General features: G+C 41.9%; 3 protein-coding genes across 4 annotated transcripts in view; all 3 read left to right on the forward strand.

The window, feature by feature from the left end:
- aurkaip1 (aurora kinase A interacting protein 1) lies at nt 1-2,967 on the forward strand. Its single transcript, XM_048241412.1, is given in 5 exon segments — nt 1-100; nt 627-728; nt 832-1,164; nt 1,167-1,294; nt 2,659-2,967. Coding segments are annotated over 4 exon segments (615 nt in total). The 5' UTR covers nt 1-100; nt 627-676; the 3' UTR covers nt 2,761-2,967.
- Nucleotides 2,968-4,465: 1,498 nt separating this feature from the next.
- mxra8b (matrix-remodelling associated 8b) lies at nt 4,466-14,811 on the forward strand. Its single transcript, XM_048240457.1, has 10 exons — nt 4,466-4,804; nt 7,494-7,523; nt 8,139-8,441; nt 8,934-9,035; nt 9,825-10,355; nt 12,865-13,023; nt 13,476-13,506; nt 13,815-13,885; nt 14,099-14,176; nt 14,396-14,811. Exons 1-10 carry the CDS (start codon nt 4,789-4,791, stop codon nt 14,419-14,421), a joined length of 1,347 nt encoding a protein of 448 aa, XP_048096414.1. The 5' UTR covers nt 4,466-4,788; the 3' UTR covers nt 14,422-14,811.
- Nucleotides 14,812-17,651: 2,840 nt separating this feature from the next.
- The window catches only part of dvl1a (dishevelled segment polarity protein 1a), a 42,225-nt gene continuing 34,434 nt past the window's right edge, over nt 17,652-25,442 (forward strand). For both annotated transcript variants that reach the window (XR_007193300.1, XM_048240456.1), the window contains exon 1: nt 17,652-18,096. Coding sequence is in view for 1 of the 2 variants with exons in the window: in XM_048240456.1 (XP_048096413.1) it covers nt 17,927-18,096 (170 nt within the window). In the remaining variant the exon portion in view is untranslated. The remainder of the gene's footprint in view (nt 18,097-25,442) is intronic.

Below are 25,442 nucleotides of genomic sequence, written 5' to 3' on the forward strand. Positions count from 1 at the left end.
TGTTTTACTGTACGGACAGGAAGTTGTCGCCTTCAGCCGTGTCACATTGAAGCCCACTAGCTATCCGTGTAGTAGCTACGGAGTATCTCTGGTTAGAAAGGTAAGAATACCAAAGACGTTTTTCATTGTAAAGAAGGTATATGTGTATTGGTTTGCTTACCTGTCATTATGTAGATGTTGTATTAATAATCACCATTAGAAATTAGTTTGTTTTGTCGTGAGTAACCAGCTGTAAGCAGAGCCCGTCTACGGACATTCTCTGCTGTAAGTTAACGTATCGTTAGCTAACAGTAGTCTAGATATTTATCAATGGCTAGTAATGCTGTCTAGGTTGCGATATTAATGCCACGGCTTCCCAAATGATTCCATGATTCCTGAAAACCTCGATGATGGGAAATACGTGTTTATGTACGATAATCAAGGAAAAAATATTGTATTGGATCTGAATAGACAGACACCTGTCTCGGCTGGTGGTGTAGACTTCGTCCTACAGTAGCTACTTCTGCTTTTTCCCCTCTAAGAATGTTCTTTATATTTCTTTCTCTCTTCTCATTTGAGTTGTTTACATGTAGTTTGCCTAATTACAGATTAGATTTTCATTTCATATAGCTGTTTTTTCCCCCCAGGCCAAAGTAACATCACAGATTTGACCCATGACGTCGTGTTAAATTCCATCATGTTTCTATCCAAAGTGGCTGCACGTTTAAGTCTGGTATCCAGACTTAGTGGTATGTATTTGTTCTTTCTTTTGCACAGTTTTGTAACCCCACGTTTTAGACACAACGGATAAGGTTGATTTAGTCAAAGTGTCTCTCTCTCTCTCTCTGTTAGGTACCCTTCATCATCAGTCACAGTCCCTTAGCTGTACTCTGGGGCGCTTTCGGCCTGCACGATGCCAGTCTTTTTCCATCACACACCGGCACTTAAATTCGGCCGCAGACAATAACCTCCCTCCTAAGCTCTGGATGCCCTTAGAGCCGGAGCTGGAGGAGGTCCTAGTCCCCCGTAAACTCGCCGTGTCGCCACTAGAGAGCTGGCTCTCCCTGCGCTACTCTCTCCCCACGCCGGAGGCGGCTCAGCCCCTGGAGGAAGGGAATGTGGTGGTGGAGGCTGTGGTTCTGCCCCCTGCCTCTTACCCTGTGTTGGAGGGAGAGGAGGGCAACGCTCCCTTAGCTGCAAGAATGTGCTGGAGATCCGACGACGGAAGATGAACAGGCACCAGTACAAGAAGTTGCTGAAGCGCACAAAGTTCCTGAGGAGGAGAGTGAAAGAGGGCCGACTCAAAAGGAAACAGGTGGGCTGAGTGCTGCGTGTTTTCATGGTGCAGACTTTACTTTGACAGCTTTTCCAGTCAAATATGCTGAAATGCTGGCATATTGCTAAAATTAGTACCAACTTGATTGGGCTAAGATCAGGGTATAACCGTACATTTTTGGCTTGTCTGCCAATGGCAGGTCAACAGAAAAAATGGCTGACCAAAATATTAAAAAGATGTAGACCTAATCTAAATCTATGTTGCTGCCCTGTCCTTGATCTTTTTGCATTTTGAGATGCATAGGTAGGCCTAGTCCCTTGTTTCGCTTGTTTCTCCGATTTAGTCTTCCTCCACACGCTGCGACAACATGCCTGCATACGGTCAGATATTACAAATCATAATTTCTGAAGCTTGACGTAAATAACGGGATAAACATGAATTCCCCAAAAAATCAGACTTCATTGCACACAGTTTAAGTAAATTTATCGTCAGTTTAGCCCATGTTTCTCCAATTATACTTCTTCCTCCTATAAAACACCTGCTAGTCAGAACACTCAGATGACACCATGTTCAAAAGCTGTAACTTGCTGAACAACACTAACATTTACCCTATGGGCTCTGCGCACTAGCTTACTTGAAGTCGGCAAACCAGTTTCCTGTTCGTTGACATGGCTGTCAACAAGCACCTGAACATGAGTGCTTTAGTTGTACGAAAACGTAGGAAATACAATGTACGCGAGTCTTAATGTCCGTGGGCGGGTCTAAGCTGCACTGCTGTGCCACTCTCCTTGGCTTCAAGTCGTTATAAAAGCGATTTTAGCTTCCACGTTTTCTCTAAAATCGTCAGCCTACATGCAGTGGCTGCACAAAATAAGGAGGGAAGGATTTTCGGTGGACACACGTTTTGGTACAACTGAAGTACTTCTCTAAGGGTGCTTGTTGACAGCGATGTCAACGAACAGGAAACTGGTTTGCCGACTTCAAGTAAGCTAGTGGCTGGAATAATCGGCAGGTGCCAATTTTAAAGCCTGTCTAAGATCTATTCATGAAATAGCCTCATTTATCAAAATCACAACTTCTAATGTTTAATTTCTGAGCTTCTAGACAATAATGCTATAGATATCAATGTCATGTTTTGGCCATATTTCCAGAAAATAGAAACTTTGCTCTAAATTGTGTCACTACAAGTCTCTCATCTGCCATTCAGTGCATGAACGATTTTGTCTGTAAAGAGATAATGCATCCTATTTTGTTCTGTTCAGTTCCATTTCCTCTAACCTCTAGTGAATGTAAAACTGGCAGCTCTGCTGGTCTTCTTTCTATTACCCTTCATGACTTTTTCATGTAATTAGTTTATTGATGAAATATTGATGCCTTTGCCTTTTGATCGTTGCTCTTCACAGTCCCGCTTTGAGAAAGATCTTACAAGAATCTGGAAGAAAGCTGGATTGAAAAAGGCACCAGAAGGATGGACTATGCCCAAGATTTTCACCAAACAATATTAGCGTTGGAAAGGACTTCACTGGACTTGTCAGTAAGCAAACATGCAGATCATCTGGTTGTACTTGACTTATCAGCCTCATCTTGGGACTCCTGATTTGGTTACTCCAGCCGAGACTGATGTGGAATCAGTCCAATGTGGAATGGACTGATCACTGTCTTGTGGGAACGTGCGTTGCAACAACTTAATAAAGAATATGTGAATCAACTTATTTCTGTTTGTTTTTTTTGTTTTTTTTTGTGTGTGTGTGTGTTTGTTTGCTTGCATACCAGTGGTTAAAAACAATGTGTCTATGTGTGGTTTTAGCCTCTTGTAAGCAATGTGTCTTTGTTTATCCTTTTCACTATTTCATCCAATAGAGGTCAGCAAAGTGAAGAATTACGAAAGAGAATTGCAAGAGGTGCCAGAATTCACCACTAAAGGAGGGTTTCTCTGGATATGTCAGTAATGAACATACAGCTTCTGTGGATTTGCTCTCCTGCTTTTTTTGATGTAAAACAATACACAAGCCATTCAAGACTATTGGTTTCTTTCTATTGTGTCACTTCTTTGATATCAGGTAAGCCTGCTACCTCCAATCATATCAGCTGTGCTACTCTAAATGCAAGAAATGCCATTTACTCATGGAGCCTTTTCAGCATACATACATTATTGAGTCCTTTCCACATTCATTAAACAAAGATTAGAAGAGAGATCTAGAATCCACAGAGATGCATATCTGTGTACGCTGTCAAACAAGTAGTGAAAAACCATCCCTGTTGATAACCTATGACTGTTGGAAAGAGGTTGAACGTGGTGGCTTGGTGTGAACCACTGCAGTGAGAGAAAGCTGTAGGCGAGGTCAAGTTCAGGGTTACGAGCAAGCCCTTTGAAGTTTAAGAGGCAATGCGCATCAAAAACATTACAGCTGGGATTTTGTAGGGCACTGGCAACATCTGAGGTTTCATGAGAGAATTTTTACATCAAAGTATGGTAGGCCTAAATAAAATGCTGTTGTGCTGTATTGAGTAGCTTATTGTAGTAGACTAATATGTACAACAACTGTAAACGTTACTAGGTTGATTCTAATTGGGCCTTACCCTGCAGTATTTTGGATATGACTGCTGAAATTCAGCAGCCTATCTATGCTGCATCTATGTAAAAGTTTGGGAAACATGTTTTAAAATGTAGCCAGTGTCTGCAGCTACAGTTTTATAGGCATACGACACAGTCATATGTCATTTAAAATATCTTAAAATAATTCGGGCAAACAGGACTCCGCTGCATGCAGAAGGCAGCTTTTTCTGTCCGTGGCCTTTTCTCTTTTTCATCCCCTATTGGCGTGCCGTCCAGGATTCGTGACTTCATAGGTCACTACTGATTGCATAGTCCTTTCAGGAATGCTTCTGCAACTGTTTTCAGCTCGTTGTTAACTTCAGAATAGGAGAGTGTGACCGCAAAATAGGTTTGTCACGTGTAGACCAGGCCTACTGCATCGTATCCTCATTGGCATCAGGTAACCCTGCGAAGTGGGATACATAATAACCGCTAGCTCGCTGATGTGATGCGCATTGCCATGTGCTGTATTCAACTGGTGTTTTGGCACCATGCCTGTGTTGCAACTCTTTCTCTTGATAGTTTATAGTTTGTTTTTGTTAGTTGAATAGCGTTGCCTAACTGGTTCATTACAGATGCTGCCTAAATGTGACACTTGCAAGTCGGAAGAGTCTCGCATCGCCCTTCAGTGGATTTTCCCAAAGTAATACTCTTAGCCTAAAAAATAATGCGCCATGCATAAAATCAAGCAGTGGACAAACCCTTCTGTGGGCTGGGCTAGTGTAGAATTACAGACTGTAGAGGAGGGGCATAGAGCGCTTCTAACAGACCGACCCAGACAATGACTTTGTTGTTGCAGGTCGACAAACTTTTCCAGGTGATGCGTGCCATCCAGCGACGGCTGCGACAGTAGACTACCGCAAAGCGCATCAGTACCATCCCGGGGTAGACTTTTATAAGACAGTTTTAGAGAGGGAAACAAGGATTTAATCCAACCATGTTCTTCTTATTAAGTAAGTAGTCTAAATATTGTTTTATTTTATATGTTCATTTCAGTGTTTTTCTGGAAATATTGTGTTTTCTTTTAATTCCCTTTTTACGTCTAATAGTTTGTTTAAACCCATGTCTGATTTGCCATTGTTGCATTCTTTGCCATGTTAAAGAATGGAAACTTGTTTATAGAGCAAATAAACAGGAAACAGTGCTCTGACCCAAATATCCACATAGTCAGACTTTCAAGTCATTGAAATTGAACTAATGTAATGTTCTAAAATGAACAATCACATTTTATTTTAATTGTATTTATACTGTTTGAGTATTTGTACACATTCAATTGTGAATGTTATTGGATCAAAGAATGTCTTTGTTGATCTGGGAAGAAAGAAAGGAATGTTATCCCTCTACTATCATTAGGACTAAGTTATCCTTAGTCCTAGTTTTTCTTTCTCTTCTTTTTTCTTTTTTTTCTCAAGGTGATATGAGTAAGTCAATTCAATTGTTGTGAGTTCTATTCCAATGTGTTTTGCATTATAGGTAGTCACTGCGGGATGCTTATGGAAGTGTTGTTTTGCTGAGTTAGCACTAGCCCTCGAGCTTAGTCATTATAGGCTACACTTTAATCACCAGTCTCTGACCATGTATTACTCAGTATGACTAAACATGTACTGGGTCACTCATTTGGCCTTGATGCATAACAGAGCTGGCTGCACAGAGAAAAAAAGAAAGTGAATGTCCTCAATCTGTGTAAGGTAAATTTATGAGGAGGTTTTTATTTGAGTCAGGAAGTGCAGAGAGTCCACAGCCCTGGCATGTTTGGAGAGGGAACAGACACAAGCCAGAGTTTCTCTGGCCTTAGCCTGTGTGTCAATAATACCTGGGACCATGACCTCATTAGTAAGAGCCTCTTCTGGTGGGTTTTATGTATTAAACGGTGGACAAGTCATCATAGGACTACAGCAGTCACATTAGGGGTCTTCTCACCGATAAAGAATATTATGTACAATGCTTTTGAGTCTGTTTTACTTTTTTTTCCCAAAGTTTGTTTTTGCATGCAGTTTCATGCAGCTTTCATATCCATAGATTGCCCTTGGAAAAATGCAGTGTCTAATGTTTTAAAGGTGTACCCTTGTTTTTGAGTGATTTGGGTAATGGTAGTTATTAAGTCCCAGAGGTGTTGTTAAGTCTTTAGCAAGCCTCTAGTCTGTTCAATTGGCCACTGTCTGGATAGGAAATACTGAAAGAAAATTACAGGGTTTGGTGATGTCCCCCCCACCCCCCAACTTTCTTTGGAAAAGCAGTGGAACCAGTGAAATCTTACAGACTGCTGTATGAAATGCAGGAAGTGGACAGCGTTCATGAGTCGTTTTAATAGCTCACATTAGCAGGCTTTGATATGAAATATCTAGTTGGCAGTGTCTATGCAGGGAGGATGGCTTTGGACAATCTGGCCTCGTAAAAAAAGTAAAGTGGCAAGGGCTGAGATCGCATGTTACACAGCAGTTTTGGTATGTTCAGCCCTCGTCATCTGATCACCAAACCATCTGGCCTGGCCATCCACGGTCCTTCGCTTTGGCTCTCTGCTGTGGATCCGATGCGCTGTCACTGGAGATTTTATAGACTGACCACTCGATTGTTCACATGTGTGTTTGATTCCAGTACACCGCAAGATTCCTTGTCCCTGGAGTCATTTTAAACAGTAGATGTTTACCTCAGTGTGAGAGCATGAAGCCACCTTGTATCATTTTATCGTTTGCATTGTTTTGCCAAGAATGATGGACCTCATTTAAGCACGCTCTGGGAATCTATGCCCCCAGGTAAAACAGATGATTCAACATGAGTGGTGCTACTTGGAACTGTGAATGCTGACAGTGTTTCTGCTGTCTGGATTATGGATTTAACAGAATTCAGGCCTAGGATGAAGGAAGACTCTATTTTTTTGTGTGTTCATAACTGATGAAATGTGAACTAGACTAGGTTTGATGGCATCAAACCAACAAATATTATGAAGTAAAAAGCATATTCTTTGACTATTTGTGGAGCTTTACATGGTAATTACTTATCTGGTTGTCACTTTAACTCTGTTGTACTTAACACCACCATCCCCAGGTTATCTTGTATTATAGAGGTATTTATCGTGTCTCTAATGTCTACTTTTGCACGGTGGCCTAGATACTGTATCAGTCCTCATTTGTAAGTTGCTTGGGATAAATGAATAAATAAATACATGTAAATCAAAATATGGTCCTCTTCGTCTGAGCCCAGATCAGCTCTCCTTCACTGCAGTAAAAAAACATTCAAGTTATACAAGCAAACTCTGGATTTCTTGTTGTATGCCCAGAAGCCGTGAATGAGGCATTGCTTAGTCAACATCCAGGCTAGGAATAGTTCACACAGATGGTCACTGAAAATAGGCAGTGGGAGGAATGGATAGACATGGATGCGTTTCATTGCTCAGAACACACATGTGTGAATTACAAAGCTAAAGTTAAATGTTGTCTATTGCTCTCTTCTTTTGTCAATGAAACTGTTTGTTACAGTCCAAAAGATTAAGTTGTCTAGACTAAGTTACAGACTAACATTTGAAAGAAATGGAGGTCACTGAATACAGTAAGAAAGTTTCCCAGGCCTACAGTAAACTGCTGTTTTATATTTTGCTTCATTCAGCAGTGGTTTTAATTTGTCTTTGTTTTGTTCATATTGCAGTGTTTATTGCTTGCCTGTGGCTGCAGTGTGGTAAGTCTCTTGCCCAACCCTGAACACTTACCCAGGGATCTTACCCTTTTTTGCTTGTTGGGTCCAGTAGTTTTAGTAGGGAAAAAAACATGTTAGGACTTTAAGATGGACTCATTAAATGGCATGATACTATCTAAGGCTTTTCCATTGTGATGGCATGTTGAAACACTTTTCTTAAAAACTTGAACTCTTGAAGAACGTTTTTTTTTTCCCCTTCTCTAATTGTACTTAACCTGTTTGATGTGTTTATGACGGTTGTGAATTGCGTGTGTGTGTGGACATGTCTCAGCTTATGTGTCTGTCTGTCTGAGTATGTGTGTGACTGTTTCTCCTTGTTGGCTTGTTTATCTGTAACAGTTTGCATGTGTGTATATATATTTGAGTGAGCGTGCAATCTGTATGTTGCTAAGTATCTGTGCTGTGTGTGTGTGTGTTTGTGTGTGTGTGTGTGTGTGTGTATGTGTGTGTGCAAATCACATATAAATTACAGACACAAATATATATATATATATACAGTATATAGTATACAGTGTATATATATATATATATATATATATATACATATATATATATATACACAACACATCTGTAACATGTCGTGTGTTTCTGTCTCAGTACTCGCCCAGACCAGAACCCAGAGCATGGTGGTGGAAGCTCGTAACATCACGCTCCCAGCAGGCTCCAACGCCTTGCTGCCGTGTCACAACCAACGCATCGTTTGGCGGCAGGATCGTCTGCGGGACCGGCAGCGTGTGGTGCACTGGGACGTGTATCGCAGCCGCCCACACGAGGGGGTGGAGCGCGTGCTGGACCTCTTCCCTGGGGGCAGTGAACGCCTCTACAGCAACTACAACAAGGGCCGCATCAACATCTCACCCGACGCGTTCATTGATGGCAACTTCTCACTCATCATTCAGAGTATGGAAACATTCTCATTTAGTTCCTAGTGATGCACCTTATTACCTATTTACACCCATAGAAATATACAATTTTGACCAACTGGCTTCACACACAGAGAGGATGGATTATTTTCATTGTTTGCGGTTGTACAGTACATGCAGGTCTTTGTTATTTGCTGTAGTGCTTTTAAGGGTTTGTAGAACTCCGGGGTTTGTGAATTATAGTATAAAATGTCAGACGTGTCCTTGAAGTAGTAGCTTCCCAGATTGTAATGCATTGCCCTTCTGTTGTCAAGGTCATGTGTCCAGTTCCCAGGAACTTGTTAGCGTTCGTAGATACACTAAGCTGTTTTCTGTAAAAGTGACACCTAATGTCCTCTGTTTTTCTAATTAAAAACCATACATCCTCTTCTGCAGCCTGCTGAGCACTGACAGACCACATGTGGTGCACAGGGTAGTGATTTGGCAGGCAGGCCGCATCTGTTAATGTGTTTGTTTTGTGGTTTTATAGATATAGGGGCGAATGACAGAGGCCTCTACACATGCAATTTGCATCACCACTACTGCAACATTCACCAGGCCCTTCAGATGCAGCTCAATATCACCAAGTCAGGTAAGCTGCAGAAGCCCCCCTCTACGACCTCCCTGACCTCCTAATTAGTGTTTAAATACCATCACTCCTCTCTCCTCATGCATCTTAATCATACTGCCACTGGGACAATAGAGACATTGCAAAGAGTTGCATCATATAATAGATTTTTAAGTTAAGTTAATGATTTATTTACTAAATTCTAAGTATACTGTGATATTCTTCATATTGTGTTTTTTCCATATTAATTTCATTATTTTAGTTTAGATGAAACATTATTGTTTTTCATTTTAATTTCATTATTGTAGTGTAGATAAATAAGTATTGTTTTTTATATTAATTTCATTATTGTAGTTTAGATAAATAAGTATTGTTTTGGTCTTCCATAGCCCATAAGGAGAGGCGTTTTTGGGATGGAGAGAAGTCCGTTTTTGTGGTCCTGGCGGGGAGCACCGTAGTTGTCCACTGGGACTGGCAGCCGGGTGTGCTGGCCCAGACGGTGCTGAGCCTCTGGTGGACCTGTACTTCGGGCGCAGGAACGTAATACCGGGCCGCGACTTCCGCGCTGAAGATGAACATCACGGCGGACGCCTTTCTCGCGGGCGAATTCTCCTCCGCATCTCGACCCGCAGCCCACGAGAAGGGGCTTGCGGCCACCTGCATCACCACTACTGCATTTTAGTTTAGATGGGGAAACATTGTGTTTTTCATTTAATTTCATTATTGTAGTGTAGATAAATAGAGGTATTGTTTTTTATATTAATTTCATTATTGTAGTTTAGATAAAATGAGTATTGTTTGATTATTACATAGCCCATAAGGAGAGGCGTTTTTGGGATGGAGAGAAGTCCGTTTTTGTGGTCCTGGCGGGGAGCACCGTAGTTCTGCCATGCATGAACCGCCGGCCGCTGTGGACCGAGGGCAGCCAGGAGGACCAGCAGCAGGTGGTCCACTGGGACTGGCAGCCGCCGGGTGTGCGTCCAGACGGTGCTGAGCGCCTGGTGGACCTGTACGCCTCGGGCGAGGAACGTAAATACGGGCCGCACTTCCTGCGCGAGAAGATGAACATCACGGCGGACGCCTTCTCGCGTGGCGACTTCTCCCTCCGCATCTCGGACCTGCAGCCGACGGAGAAGGGGCTATATGTCTGCCACCTGCATCACCACTACTGCGGCCTGCACGAGAGGCGCATTTTCCGCCTCATTGTGGGTGCCCCCCTTCTTCAGCAACCCGTCCCCACAAGACCCCGGGAACTCCCGCCAACAGAAGTGCCCGCCAACAATGAACCTACCAAGAAGCTCACTGTTGTTGAGCTACCCTTCCTGGAGAATAACGAGGATCCAAGTAAGAGTCTCTGATTTGTTATTATTAGTGTTGAGTGTTTGGTGTCTGCTCAGTGCAGAGACAAGCATGTGGAATAGCCTACTCATGATGCCATCTATCATGGTTTTATTTAGCGTTGTTGGTGATGTAGCTACGGTTACAAATATCAGCTCTATTCTTGGTTTATGTGTGTCTGAAACAAAACTAGCCAGCAATTCAGGTGACATTTCACTTCTTTATTCAATTCTCTATTCAAATTCACTATTTGAAACAAAAAAAAACAGACACAGAAGTAATTTTGTGAAATGTGGACTTCATTGTCCTGTGTTTTCTCACTTCTCTCCTCTGTGCAGTCTCCTGGGGTTGCAGCTGTGGTTATATTTAGATTCTCACTTCAGTCTGTGCACCCTCTCTGTTTCCACAACCCCCACCCACCCATCCCCTAGGAAAAAAAGAACTGCCTTTTAATTTGGGGTAAATGGAGTTGGGGAAAAGAAAAGCCTGTTTGATGATGCGTTTTCTGGGTTAGAGCTTTTATTCCTGGAGACCTTCAGCCAGGGATCTGAATTGCTTTGTCTAAATCCAGACTACCTTCACGGAACCCTTGCATGCAACGGTTCCATGGGCCAATATCCTGCATTTTTCCGCCAGCTGTGTGTGTGTGAAATGTCTGCCCTGTGTAATATGCAGACAATTGAAGCACCAGGATAGGAGTTGTGTTTCAGTGGAGAGGCTTTTCATTCCTCTTCAGTGAAACCTATGTCTTCACCAAAATTCCTCAAATAAAATGGAATTCCTCAAAATTGAATTCAAGACGTTTTGCAAGTGAGCGAAAGAGGCAGAGAGAGGGAGAGAGGGAAAGGAGGAAAGGAGTGACTGAGACAGAGTTAAAGCATTTAGGGGTACTGATGAAGTGACTTTTTGACTTTAGTCTTCCTGAATTTGGCTGGAGCAGGTTTTATCACCACGAGAAGGAAGTTGGCTCCACATCTGTCTGACATCTGCTCGGCCGCACATGAAAGACACTGCTGGTGTTGCTGGTTTCGATTGGATGGCGACCATTTCACATGCCCCGTTTTTTCATTTTAATCTTTTCATTTAAATCAAATCTTCCCAGTTCTGTGCATTCCTTACCAATTGTGTTGCCTCATTTCACCCTCCTCTCTTTGTCCGGCATCAGTCTTTTTTATGCAATTTGCTTTCAGGGCAATCACAACAGTTTACAGTCCTCATCACTGCTGTTTGTTTTGGATGTCCCCCAATAACACTCTACAGTCTACCATGCCAAAGTGAGAGGGTATTCCTGATCTCACAGGTGTGGGTTTATAAAGCTGGGATGAGCTCGACCCATCAGACCTCATTGTGCCAGAAGACTGGGGTTGAATTGAGGGCATCTCACGACGGGATGTGGTAAACAGTCTCCCCAGACAACTCTGACAGGCCTGGCCACAGATTTATGGACCATAGGAGCCACTAACTCTTTTAAAGGGCAAACCCTACTGTGCTTCCTGCCCCTTTTTTCTGTTAAATGTCCCAGATATCGGCTGGACAGCAATAGAGCAACTTGATTTACTTGCAGGGTATAAAAAAGTCCATGATGATGCGGCATGGTGTGTTTCCACAGTGATTTGTTTTACTTGTTTACATTTATTCATTTAGCAGACGCTTTTTTATCCAAAGTGACTTACGTCAGTTATATTACAAGAGTCATTGTCCACAGAGCAACTCTGGGTTAAGAGCCATGCTCAAGGGCACAACGGTGGGAGCTGGGTATTGAACCCACAGGCTACTGCCCAGCTCCTTAACCACTACGCTACCATCGCCCCAGTATTTTCACAGTCTTTGTCAAAACACTGTCATGTCTAATTAAAAGAAGTTGTTATTCCTTTTTTGTCAACATTTTTACTTTAATGAATGGTCATTACAGAGTCCAAACTATGCAGCCAAAGCATTTAAGATATGCAGTGCTAATGCATTCCAGTAGCTCCATATCGCAGCCTGGAGAAATCTGGTCTTGTTTGTGCGAGCGAGTGACTGTGGGGACTGCAAATACAGACTCTCTTCTAGGCTAGGGTAATCTAAACAAATAGAAACGCTTTTACCAGGCTGCCTGACCTAACCACAGACTAAAAGCCATGCTCTCCGCTCACTCTGTCCTCTCGCGGTAATGTTTTTTTTTTTTTCTTTTTCCCTCCAGGAAAAAAAAATAGCTGCTGCATGACATCAAGTCTGGAACTCATTAGAGACCAAAAGCACTCTGACATGTAAACTGCTGTTTTCCTTTCACACTGAGAGAGAGAGAGAGAGAGAGAGAGAGAGAGAGAGAGAGGGTGGTGGGATAACAGGGTGTTTAAATGTTTATTGTCAACATAATTTTACTCTCTGTAGTGTCCTCCTGTATGAAGTACAGTTTGTTTATGTTTTACATCTTTTTCATAATGCAATGCTTTTGAACAGCTTGATGTTACTCGGTAGGCCTGGATCGAATGTCCTCTCAAACTGTCTCGCCTCCTATTAATTTGTTTCTCAGACACAAACATGGTGGAGACGGCGCGTGTTTTCAATGTCATCGTGCCAGAGCCACGCAGTCACTTCCTCAACCAGCTCGGCTACGTCTTGGCCATCTTCCTCCTGCTCACTCTCATCGTCGCCGCGGTGATCCTGCTCACACGGAGCCGCAGGAAGAGAGGTACCACAGGAAACGAACGGGGGAGGGGCAGACACACAGAGCGTCTGTAGATCTGTACAACAGAGACAGGGACGCAGACAAACTGGAGTGCAGAGTGTTTGTAGATCTGTGTTGCAATGTTTGCAAATGCAAACATGACTACAGAGCGGCTGTTTATATTCAGAATGAATGGCTTTTCTGTGGTGCTAATTCAGGTTTTAATGTTCCACATATCTAATAATGTCCTTCAGCTTCTATGAAGGAGACACTTGTCTGCAATTTAATAGGCAAAAAAATGAATCATAAATACTGAAAATTAAATTAGCTTTGCAACACAAATAGTATTCATTACAAAGACAGTTTGCTAATGCAATGGGGTACTTTCTACTCAGAGCCTATTCATAATGCAAACATTATTATAGACTTTTGTGTACTCAGACATTATTGCAAATCTGCCTATGTCTTTATTTCAGAGCTGGAGTATGATGTGTGTAGATCTGAACGGTAAGAACTTGATCATCCTGACTCGTATGCATAACAATTTAGTATTTTACATATTAGGCACATTACATTTCATATTACATCTACTGTCATAAAAAAGCCCTACATCCATTATTCCTTTATAATAATAGGGTTTCATATAACACAAATGGAGCCATAATTACTCTCACTTTCCAGTCCTATATATGCAGCTTCCACTCACTGAACAGATGCAGAAATGAAATGTTTTGCCAAATGAAGAATATTAACAAAACATTCTTAGAGAGTATGTGTAATGAATATGTAATAATAACCTCTATTTGTTTATGAAGGGGACAGCCGAGGACAGCCATTGAGATGGAACCCACTGGCCTGAAGAACTGCAATCAGGATGACCTCAGGGGTGAGAAACATTTAGTGGGCAGCTTTACTATTTACTGAGGCTTTCTGATGTGTTGTTGCTGTCAGTATGTGTGCTGGTAGCCTTCAGTCTTAGATTTCTTTGGTTCCTCAAACCTATGATTTTGATGTTGCCAAAGTCTATTGAGCTATTTTTCAGCACTGCTAGCCTGAAAACAAATAAACAGCAACAACAAGTTGTGCTTTGTCGTTATAGACTACAAGAACAACATAATGAAGGAGCAGGCAGAGATGTCCTATGCTTCCACTTCAAGAGTCATAGACCTCAATAAAGGTAGAAAAACATCTCTGTTTTTTTAATCATAATTATTTTATCATTTTATAATAAAAATAATGATAATAATAAAATGTTTCACAAACCCAAGATCCCTTTATTATATTGCACAAAAACACAAAATATAATTATATATCTATAGTAGAGAAGACAGAAAATGATTGCCTGTGAAAGTCTTTACTTTATCGTTCCTCTGTTGTTTGTCTTGTCTGTCATTAGAAATGGAGAAGCGGTCATGGAAATGAGGTGCTGCCTAACAGGCTGCTGGCTGGCCCAGAGCGAAAGGACTTGGCGATGAGACAACCAATCGGAGTGCAGGGAGACTCACGAATGAAGCCATAAAGGAGGTGTTGCCATTGTGTCTGCTGTTCAATAAGCTTCATGCTACCAACTTTGCTGTCTTATCTGATACCCTATGTAGTATGTTTATCACTGCTAAAGCTATATATATATCTAGGATATTGTATGCTTTAGGTTGTAGTGCCATACATTGACATTAGTGGTTAAGCTTGCATTAGCCCCTCGACGAGATCGATATCAATACACTGTGTCATTGTTATAATGTTCTTTTTTTATACTGTTACTGTTTTTTTACGTATTCAAAAAGAAATAAAAGGAATGCTGTTGATAATGTACAATGATCAGTGACGTTCTGCCGTTCACGCTGCATTCATATGTTGCACGCGTTTAATGCATTTAATGTAGTCCTGTCCTGACCCTTCGACGATCTTTTAGATTCTAAAGAGAAGGAGCTTTCAAAAGAGAGAGGCATTGTATTTCTCAGGAATTCACTTGCACACCAGAACGCTTGAGTGTGTGCATGTTCTTCTCTCTCGCATTGTTGGGGCGAACAAGCAGAGAGAGTGCTTACATTCCTGTTATTACTGTATGTTCTATCAACTGTTCTATCAACTGTTCTACTATACTTCTGATAGTCAAGTTCAGCTCAGAACTCTGTCTGCAGCCGTTTGCATGAAAATGGGTAGATGAGAACAAATAGTGGTGCTTTGCCCACTGTTTGGGTCTGCTGTTTAAATCCACTAGTGCCACCAACAGGCCATTTTTTTGTGTGTGTTTCAACATATTTTTTTTGTAGCCTAGAATTCAATTCTTGGATTTCCTTTCCAGTACCAGAATGTATGCAAAAGTGCTCACAATCTTTTATCTTGCATGAGTTCTGCTTCCTCATAATGAGTTGTAAACAGTGGACAAAACTAACACCAACAAGTATCATATTACTGAAGCTGATGATCAGGTGAACTGATCTTTACGTCTTCAATTATTTGGTCAACATAAGTTGTTATTTATTATGATCCAGTTTGATTCAATTATTTTTACCATTTGTAATTGCCGCCTCAAAACTCGTTGTTTGATGATAAACAAATGCAGTTTTTGGCATTACACCCATAGGCCTAAACCTGGGGTATGTGGAGACCAGCACATTTTTTACTTTCTCCTAATTTCAAAGAGATGTATTTGCACATGAGTGAACATAATACAATATGGCCTGTACACTGTAAAACAGTGTAGCTATCAGGATGATTATCATGCAATATAATGAATCATATTTTAATCATTTTTATTAGGTTTTCTTATTTTTTACCATTGTATTTTTCATCTAACCTAAAATACGGTAGGATTGTATCAAACTATGTATTTTGTATCAATTTGATGATCAATTAGGCCAGCATAACACCATGGTAATCTTGACTAGACTTCCTCTGTAGTATTTTGATATAAAAGTTTCAGGTAATTCCTTATATGCTCTGCTCTGTATTTTAATGAATCTTGTCAACATTTGTGCCTCTTGTATGTCTGTGCTGAAATATATCCAGGATCCTACACGTATCAATGAATTTGTTTTGAAATGCAGTACATTTTTAAATCATGAAAGCTGGACAAGGATGCTTTTTACAGAATTCTCTGTTCTAAGACAGAACCTGCAAAGCTTCTACAGAAATTTTTCTACAAATCCAGGGTATTGGTACACATTTTAAGGTATTGCCAGTAACCATCTCTACCACAGAAAAAATCTTTTTATTACAAGGAAGTTCAACAATAGTCCGCTGTCCTCTGTTAATGTCTCCTACTCACTCTTGGGCCCTGGCTTGTGAAAACAGACACATATTTTCCATAATCCCAGCCAGTAAAGTTAACTGAAAATGCCACACGTGGGTCCAGTGGCTTGGGAAGGGGTTTATGTTGGCATGTGCTCTCTGAGATAAAAAATGAACTTTAGTATTTAGACCATTGCAATCCAACACCATTTAAACCAATAATTAATCCTGATGCCTTTTTTTTTTCATTCTCACATTGATGAACAATCCTATTAGCGTGAGGTTCAAACTGCCACAAAGACTTCTAAAATGACATGGACTGCATTTATATTGTGCTTTTTCTCTCCTTCAAGCACGTGCCTCACTTTCACTTATTCACACACACACACACACACACACACACACACACACATTATGGTGGAGGCTGTCATGCAAAGTGTCACACATGGTGTCAAAATAGCTGGGATGGCTTTCCATGAGGCCATTAGAGGTAAAATAAAGACATAAAATAAATTTGTGTTTATATGTCTTATAAATTATAAAAATAAAGATGAAATGGTTTGTTTTACTTGATCACAGATGTATTGTGGGTCAATAGATTTAACTTATTTAAATGTAAAGTAGAGAGATTTATGGCATGATGCTGTTGATTCAGATTTCTTTTATAAACTTACAGGAGCATGTTTCAGATTTGGTGAGAGTGATTACATAAATATGGTGAAACACTTTAAAAAAAAAAAAAGCAACTTCAAAATTTAAAAAAGAACTGGTGTGTATATACACTTTTCAACATGATAATTTCAACAATGATGATTTTATTGTGCTTAAAATCTCATATGGGCTATTCGTTTTCACAGTAGCATCCCCATAAAACATCCCCAGAACTTAACATAGGCTATGTAAAACAAGATAAATTACAAGCATAAAACCAAAGGAGGCATGTTCTGTAGGCCAACAATTTATAATTTTTATAGTCTATAGATCCCGTATAGTAGACAATAGGCCTAGTAATAGCCTACCTACAGGCAATAGAGATTTTAGACTTGAATTTTAGAGATTTATGCACAATATTTAAGGATGACCTGGGGCTGCCTCTGCTGTTGAAAGCATGTAGACCTAACCCTTGGCCTAACCACAGACTGCATCATGTCTGATATCTTCATTGTGCTATAAATTCTCTATAGGCCTAGTTTATAAATCCTCTAAGTCTTTGTCTTATATATTATGTTTATTTCAATTATTGTTTTAATAGCTAGGCCTATTTAATGGGCAAGCTTATTTTGGTTTCAGAATAGATTATTATTATTCGTTATATTACAAATCTAAAATCTATTTCAATACAGACTATGTCGGCCACAAAGCCTGTCACTAGGTGGCAGAACGTCCTTGAGAAACAACTGGAGAACTGGGGAAATATTCTAAACTCAATGTAGCTGGGATGTGAACCGTCCCTTCCTGTTTGACTGCCGACCGAGCCACCGTATTGAGAGGCACAACGAAGCCGCAATAGACTCGACAATGCCTGGGACTGAATATGCTGTCAAAGACAGGATTATTTGTTTTCCGACGTGATCTTGACAATTATACATGTTGACATGTTTGATTTGCGATGTTTACTCGATAGATAGCTAGGCTATATTTTATATTTCGCTGTCACTATCCGTGTTCCTCTGATTGTCCTATTCACATTCTCATGGCGGAGACTAAAATTATATACCATATTGACGAGGAGGAGACTCCTTATTTAGTGAAACTGTCGGTTCCTCCTGAGAAAGTAACGTTGGCGGATTTCAAAAATGTCCTCAACAATCGTCCGGTCAATAGCTACAAATTCTTCTTTAAATCTATGGATCAGGATTTTGGGTAAGTGTAACATTTCACTTTAAATACACCTCGGTGTGTTCCTTTATGCTGCTTGGTAGCCTACACCTTTGTTAATCGCATGATAACCCAAATGACAAAGACATAGCGTTATCCAGATCATGACACCATTTCACCCACAGCCTATACAGTGGTTGGCACCTGCTCTATGTTTGCGCATTCTGGCTCGCTTTGCTTTGATTCTTATCAGCCTGTCTCAAACCGTACAGGAAACATATCACGGTTGTGCCAATTGGTCATGCAGGCTACATAAGTAGTTTTCTCTGTTGATTCGGAACATAATTCGTGTTGCACAACCACCCGCGTGAATTCATTAAACATTAGCTACATACTTTACAGATAGGCTAGGTTATCTGTACCACCTAACACCTTTGACAGCACGGGTTAATAAAATGAGACAGAATGTCAAGTCTTTGACAAGCCGAATCGTTATTTCCAAAGTTAAATTGTTGAACTATTTTGTTACATAGACAATAGGCTACATGTGACATTGTAACTATTTAGGTAGCCTAGTAGCCTAACTGTAGACTACCACATATTCTTTTAGTGGTAGCCAGCCTATGATAATAAGCATGCATCTCATGTTGGATACAGTAACTACACAGTCAATTACCGTGTATCTGTAGAGCCGACTGTCATAAATACAGCGAAGCCTATGTGTTGAATCTGTTAAGTTAGGGTACTGTATTGGATTTCTCATGACAAAAGAACGTAGACACACACTCAGACGTGCACACACACACACACACACACAGAGAGAGAGAGAGAGAGAGAGAAAGAGAGAGGGAGGGAAAGTGTTACACATAAATAGCTGTTAATTGGTGGTGTGACTGTGAACAGCCTCAACACAGCCTCTTCGGGCTGTTAGCAAAACACTCACGATCTGATTATGAACTTGAAGTCTGACGTGTGCAAAGAATCACTTTCACTTCTGTCTCCACCTTTGAGCATTTGCCATTTGTCTAGTGGCGATCTTAGGCCGCATATCAACGGAAATGCCCGGAGTGAATATGGCTGCCCGGGAAACGAGCTCCGCCTCTTGGTACTGAATGCCGAGGACCGTCGGCCCTAGTAGGAGCTGTCAAACGGTGCTGACACTGTCTAATTGAGCACCCTCAAATATTTGTGTCTATCCTGCGTGTTCTCAAAATTCGGTGTATGCCGAAAGTGCTTTATAGAAATAATGTGTTAATTCTAAAAAAGAAAGAAAAAAGAAAAATTAGAGGCCTAATTGTTCATTTCGCAATGCCTTGGACAGTCACAGTGGACATACTATCCTAAAAGAGATGCAGTGGACAGTGGACATAATAAAAGAGATGCGGTTAACAGCCAGATGCTGTCAAATTATATCACAGCTTGGTGATTTACAGCAGTGCCAACCTACAAATTTAAATGTAAGTGAAGAAATTGTATGGATGTAATATGTCGGCATCAGTGGCTATTAGACTTGCCATATCAGTCACATAATATTGTTGTCAATTTGTCTTTCAGCGCTGCAATGTCTATCAGGTTTATTGAGGGAATGAGGAGCAGCACGAGCTTGTTGAGGGTCTTTGATGGATATGTTTTGACCTCTACCTCCCTGTAATCGGTCAGGTTGGAGGCTTTGAATAGCTCAGGAGTCAGAGGTCAACTTCTTTGGGGATCACTTGTTAGAGATGTCCATCGCTTCTGTCTGAGTGCGACAAGTGTAGACACACACAAAGAAGGAAATACAAGCATAGCACAAACAAGTCTCCCTTTTTATCTTTTGGTCTATTTTCATTAAAAATGAAAAGCTTTGAGCTTCATTTGAAGTTGCAGGAACCGTTTTCTAGCTCTCTCAGCTGTATTGCTGTGTAAAAAAAAATCCATGTGATCTTGTCTTTGAATGAGATCCTTTTAACAAGGAGAGAGTGAGAGAGAGAAGGAGAAAGAAAGAGAGAGATAGAGAGAGAGAGAGGAAGCTCAGCAGCCAGGCACACACTGATACACAAACTCAACAGACTTCACATAATGGCATCCCAACGTGACCTTGAGGGGGAACTGGATTTTCCTGGTATGGTGGCGCTACTCGGAGCGGCCCCTACAGCTCTTTCCAACACTGCCCACCCTGACACACACACACACACACACACACACACACACACACACACACACACACACACACACACACACAACACACACAAATGGCCACTGAGGTCTGGGCCAGGCCCCAGGTGATAGAGGAACTGATTACGTAAACATGTTTGTTCTTCAAAGTCAGTCAGACCTGGGCTTGGGAAGGTTGCACTGAGGGAGATGAGGCATGTGAATGTGTGTATGTGTATGTGTGTGTGTGTGTGTGTGTGTGTGTGTGTGTGTGTGTGTGTGTGTGTGTGTGTGTGTGTGTGTGTGTGTGTGTGTGTGTGTGTGTGTGTGTGTGTGTGTGTGTGTGTGTGTGTGTGTGTGTGTGTGTGTGTGTTGTGCTTGACTGGGTATTTGTTTGGGTACAGAAGATGAGCAGAAAAGGCACGTGAGCATGAGCTGTGTTGCCTCATCTGTGTTGTTTCTACTCCAGGCGTTAAGCACAAGCTCTTTCACTGAACGTTAAATATATTTCTATTACTTACATAATAAGCCATTTATCACCGCATACTGTCATAGTCCCTCTGACCTAAATTCTCTGCCTTGGCCTCGTGCACTTTTGGCTACACAGCCTCAAAAAGTCATGGTATTATTGCAGCATTCTTTGTTGTGTTTATTCAAGCTGTTCACTGTGAAAAACGAGTATGATACCACATACCTATGTATTTACATAGTTACTGCTCACAATGGTTCTAACCTTTGCAGGAGCAAATTGCTACACAGTCTGACTAATCGCTTGGCCTCTTGTTGTTTTCCTCTTCCGCTTTCAGGGCGCCATGTGCCTTTATTTCACGGAACGGTGTGTTACTATTCCAGTTCCACTATTTACCCTTTTGCCGTGAGCAGGATGCTGGGCAAATAGGTATAGCCATTAAGGACAGTTAAAGTCGTACTTACTCCGTGTCTTCTGTGTTGACATGAAACCATGCAGTCTCCTGCTTGTGTTCTCTGTGCGTTTAGTATTGAACTCTTGGACTCCGTGACCAAAGTCCTGCCAGTTCTGCCTGTGGCAGCTCTGTGGTATATTATCCAACCATAAGTAGCACTGCACACTTAGCCCCGGTCATAAATAAACATTGCTAATCCTCTGCTACTACAAACATACGCTATGATCATGTTGTTGCTATATGGCCAGCCACCAGTATCATTTGAAGCAATCTCCTGCAAATCTTATCTCATTATCCAGTGAAATCTTTTAATACCCGGGCAAAGCTTCTAGCTTTAAAAAGTAATTGTAATGTCAGGGCCCTCCCCGAGCACATGTCTCACTTTAAGTGCTGTGTCACTTGTTGACCTCGAGGTCAGCGTGTCTCTTGTCACAGAGAGAGACTTATGTGGTCTGCATTCAACAGACAAAACAACATGTGTGGATTAAAGATTTGTGGAGTTTACAGAAAACATCTGGGCAGGACAAGGGCAACATGAGAAAGCATACCGCGCTACTTGGTGCCTGTCTATTATGGAAATTCTATTTGAATACACAGGCTTGGCCAGGACGTAATTGTAATCCATTCAATGATAGCCTATTTGTTTAAAACTCAAATGAATTTGCTGGTATTTTATTAGGATAAATGGAAAGTATACAAACAAATACTCCTAACAGGGCTACCATTCTGTTATTATCATTCTTGCCTACTGAGAGCACATTCAGACAGCGCTGCCACAACACAGTTGGAGGCCTGTGCTCTGTTAAGTGTGTCAGGACTCTCCAGTGTATGACGGACAGCCAGTTTGCTGTTTGGTTGAAGTTGATTATTAGCGAGGAGTAGTGGCAGAGTCTCGTGCACTGTGTGGGTTGGGGTTAGCGTTTAGCATCTAGCTCAGCCTTCCCTGGCCCAGCTGGTGGACCCCGTATCGCAGGAAATCCCAAAAATAGATAAGCAGGAACACCAGGGGAACTGGGCTTGTCATTACAAGGTAGGAACACCCCTATGAAGGGGCCTCTGTTAAGGATTTAAAATAAACTACTCAAGTGCTCCGTTGCACTACACCAACATTTGCAACATTTTCAGGCCAGATGGACTTCATGTAGTACTTATGTATGGATATAGGGTTAGTGTTTTGTAAGCACATGTAGTAACATGTTAATAATGTGTCATAATACTTTCAGTAAGTGTAGCCAGATTAGTTTTTTTGTTTTGTTTGATTCAGATCATTTATGGTTGAGACAAGAACTACACTGTCATAATGCATTTTCCTTTCTTTACATAAACATGTGACGATTACAGTCAAAAGATAGATTAAGTGCTATTATCGCCTCTGTATGAGTGCATAACAACAAGCCAGGAAGCATAAAAAAACAAACCATAGCAGGTTTTTTTATATAGCAGAGCAATTTATAACCTTTTATTTCTGAGGCTCAGCCCAGCACATACAACTGGCGCTTGCAGACATCTACTGTGTGGTATTTTTGGAGCCTTTTATTTGACATTAAAAGGCATCTTGTGTGGATTATTTTACACATATATACCTCTCACAGTAGCATTGCAACAGAGCTCAGGCATAACATATTCAGTGGCAAGCAAACCCAACAAAGATGCTGCATTCCGATAGCAAATGTCTAAAGTGAAAGTATTTACTTCTAAAAACTGATTTTTATCTCCAATAAATGGAATTTTAAACTGGTTTAGAACATTCCTACACAGTGTTTGTGTTTGCTTGCCTTCACTTGTTTACATATTCCTAATTTGGCAGTTACAGGTCATCCAGCAGTGAAATATTCCTCTGTCAAGAACTGGTGTTGATCCTTGTCCCTTCATGTTGTTGATGCAAAATGTTTTGGCCCTTTCAGTTCCCTCGTACTGCTTGGCCCTCTCTCTCCCTCCCTGTCTCTCTCTCTCTTTCTCTATTCCTCTCTCTCTCCCTTTCTCTCTCCCTCCCTCCTCTCTCTCTCTTCCTCTCTCTCTCTCTCTCTCTCTCTCCCGCTGACTCTCTCTCTCCCCCTCCCTCTTGAGGACCCGAGCACTTCCTAGAGTTACACCCCTGCTTCCTGTCCGAGGTTTTGTTTGCTGGAACAGGCCGCAGCCTCCTCCGTGTTTGTCGGCAGCTCCGGCCGCAGTAGCGCGTTACCATCTTCCTCCCATCGGCCCACTCCCACCGACGCCGTCTCCCGGCCCTGCCGGGTCAGCTGACCTAGAAGCGCTGGGAGAGAGTGTTAAGGGAACCGTACTACTCGCACAGGAATATCACAACTTGGAGAGAAAGAGAGAGAGAAGAGAGACGGTGTGTGTGTGTGTGTGTGTGTGTGTGTGTGTGTGTGTGTGTGTGTCTCTCCCTCTTTCTCTCTCTCTTTCAATCTTACTTTCTCACTCCCTCTCTCTCAGTCTCACTCCCTCCCTCTCTCTCTCTCTCTCTCTCTCTTCTCTGTTGGTTTTGCGGTGATGCTCCCGTATCCGTGTCCACAGCTGAGAGTAGTTCGCTGCAGAGACGTCGTGCCATGTGCAGCTCGCCTCGCTCCACCCTGTCCACTGTTCCAGCTCATTTCACCCATTTGTTTTGAAGTCGGAGGCATTAACTTTAAAGAATCGCGCTCATTAGAAAACCCAGATGGTTGACTCTGTCTCCATGGAGGCACTGAAGGGAGTGGAGATTTTGATATCCTGAATGGAGAACTCGCAGTCCTCTGAGTTGTTTGTTCAGGGATATTTGCAGTGTGAGATATGCACTGCTCATGAGCTCCCCGCTACCTTTCAGAGCTCACTGTCTCTGTTTGTGTCACCACACACACACACACACACACACACACACACACACACACACACACACACACACACACACACACACTCAGACCCAGAGCTCACTGTCTCTGTTTGTGTCATGTCTGGCTGGAGGGCTGGACCATTCATACACTCTCACTCTCCTCCACAGCCTGTGTCAATCTCACGTCCACGACCCCCCCCCCCCCCCTCTCTCTGTCTTGCTCTCTCTCTCTTGCCAAAGCACAAAAACATGGGACATTTTTTAGAAATGACAAATATACAGTAATATATAACAGTCTCTCTCTCTCTCTCTCTCTCTCTCTCTCTCTCTCTGTCTCTTTCAAATTCAAAATTCCCTTAGTAGCAGAACTGCTTAGATACAGTTTGCCAAAGCACAAGAACATTGTACGTTTGTTTTGGTTTTTTTCTCTCTGTCTCTCTCCCTCTGTCTTTCTGGCTTTATGGCTAGTAAGTGTTTAGGAGTGTCTTCTGTGAAAGAGCAAAACTTTTCAGATAGCCTCACTGCCATTTCAAGTTTTGATTCCACAAATTAATTTTAGGTCTCTAGTTAGTCGAGAACAGATGCTGCTCCCAGCATGTGGTCCCACAATGCATCTGTCTTCCTGTGCCTGCACCGCGTCGGCAGCATGGTGCATCCTTCCCCATGGGACCCTCATCTCCGTGGTGTCTCTCTCACACACACACACACACACACACACACACACACACACACACACACACACACACACACACCTCAAACTGCACATGATTACCTCAGCACACTCGATTAGGCCAGACAGTGGGATTCCCCATTCACTTAATTAGGTCAGTCAGGTGTGTTGGCGTAGCTTAGGCTACTCATTTAAGCCCTGTGCTTCTGCTCCAGCAGAGGTCAGCAAGATAGCCTGGCATTACATTAGCGCTCAGGGTGTTTGTAGAGTCTTTACCCATGTGGCCAGGCCTGTTAGGTTGAGGTAGTGTTGCTAACTAGAAGGTATGGAGGCGTAGGCTTGGTGGAGAAATGAGAAGTTGGTGTGAATCTGAGTGACTAATGAAAGAGTTTTGTGCATTTCGAATATTACAAATAGACCCAATGCCTTTTGAGGGCCTAGCTTAACATAGCAGTTGAAATCCAAGCAGGAAAAAAGCTAATTGTGTGTGGAGGTGTTTTTTTTCCCAAGTTGAGAACAGCTTTATAGAAGCGAAGCCTGCCATGTTCAATTTCAAATCCAATTGAAATCCAATTTAGATGAGTCGTCCCCAGACATTGTACTTTATACAATGAAAGTGCTTAAGTTGTGTCTGTCGCCTGCAAGACCAGCTTTGCAGACACAAGCTAAAAGCCTTATTCTGGCTCTTTCTCTTTCCTGGTTCTCTGTCGCAGTTGCAGACCCATTAACACACGCATCGCCGTTAGCATACTAAAGACACCTTGGACACATACGGCACTTACGCCTCCCCAGTAGCGCGATCAATAAACCCGGCCTGCGGTGTGAAGTGTGATTGGATGGTGGCAGGTGTGGC

Source organism: Alosa alosa, chromosome 4 (assembly GCF_017589495.1).
Source record: "Alosa alosa isolate M-15738 ecotype Scorff River chromosome 4, AALO_Geno_1.1, whole genome shotgun sequence".
Lineage (NCBI taxonomy): Eukaryota > Metazoa > Chordata > Actinopteri > Clupeiformes > Clupeidae > Alosa > Alosa alosa.

Bases quoted from the DNA above. Each gene is read 5' to 3' on its own strand.
- mxra8b (XM_048240457.1), top strand. The intron at 7,524-8,138 runs GTAAGTCTCTTG...TTTCTGTCTCAG, and splicing joins TTGCCTGTGGCTGCAGTGTG to TACTCGCCCAGACCAGAACC. The intron at 9,036-9,824 runs GTAAGCTGCAGA...ATTATTACATAG, and splicing joins GCTCAATATCACCAAGTCAG to CCCATAAGGAGAGGCGTTTT.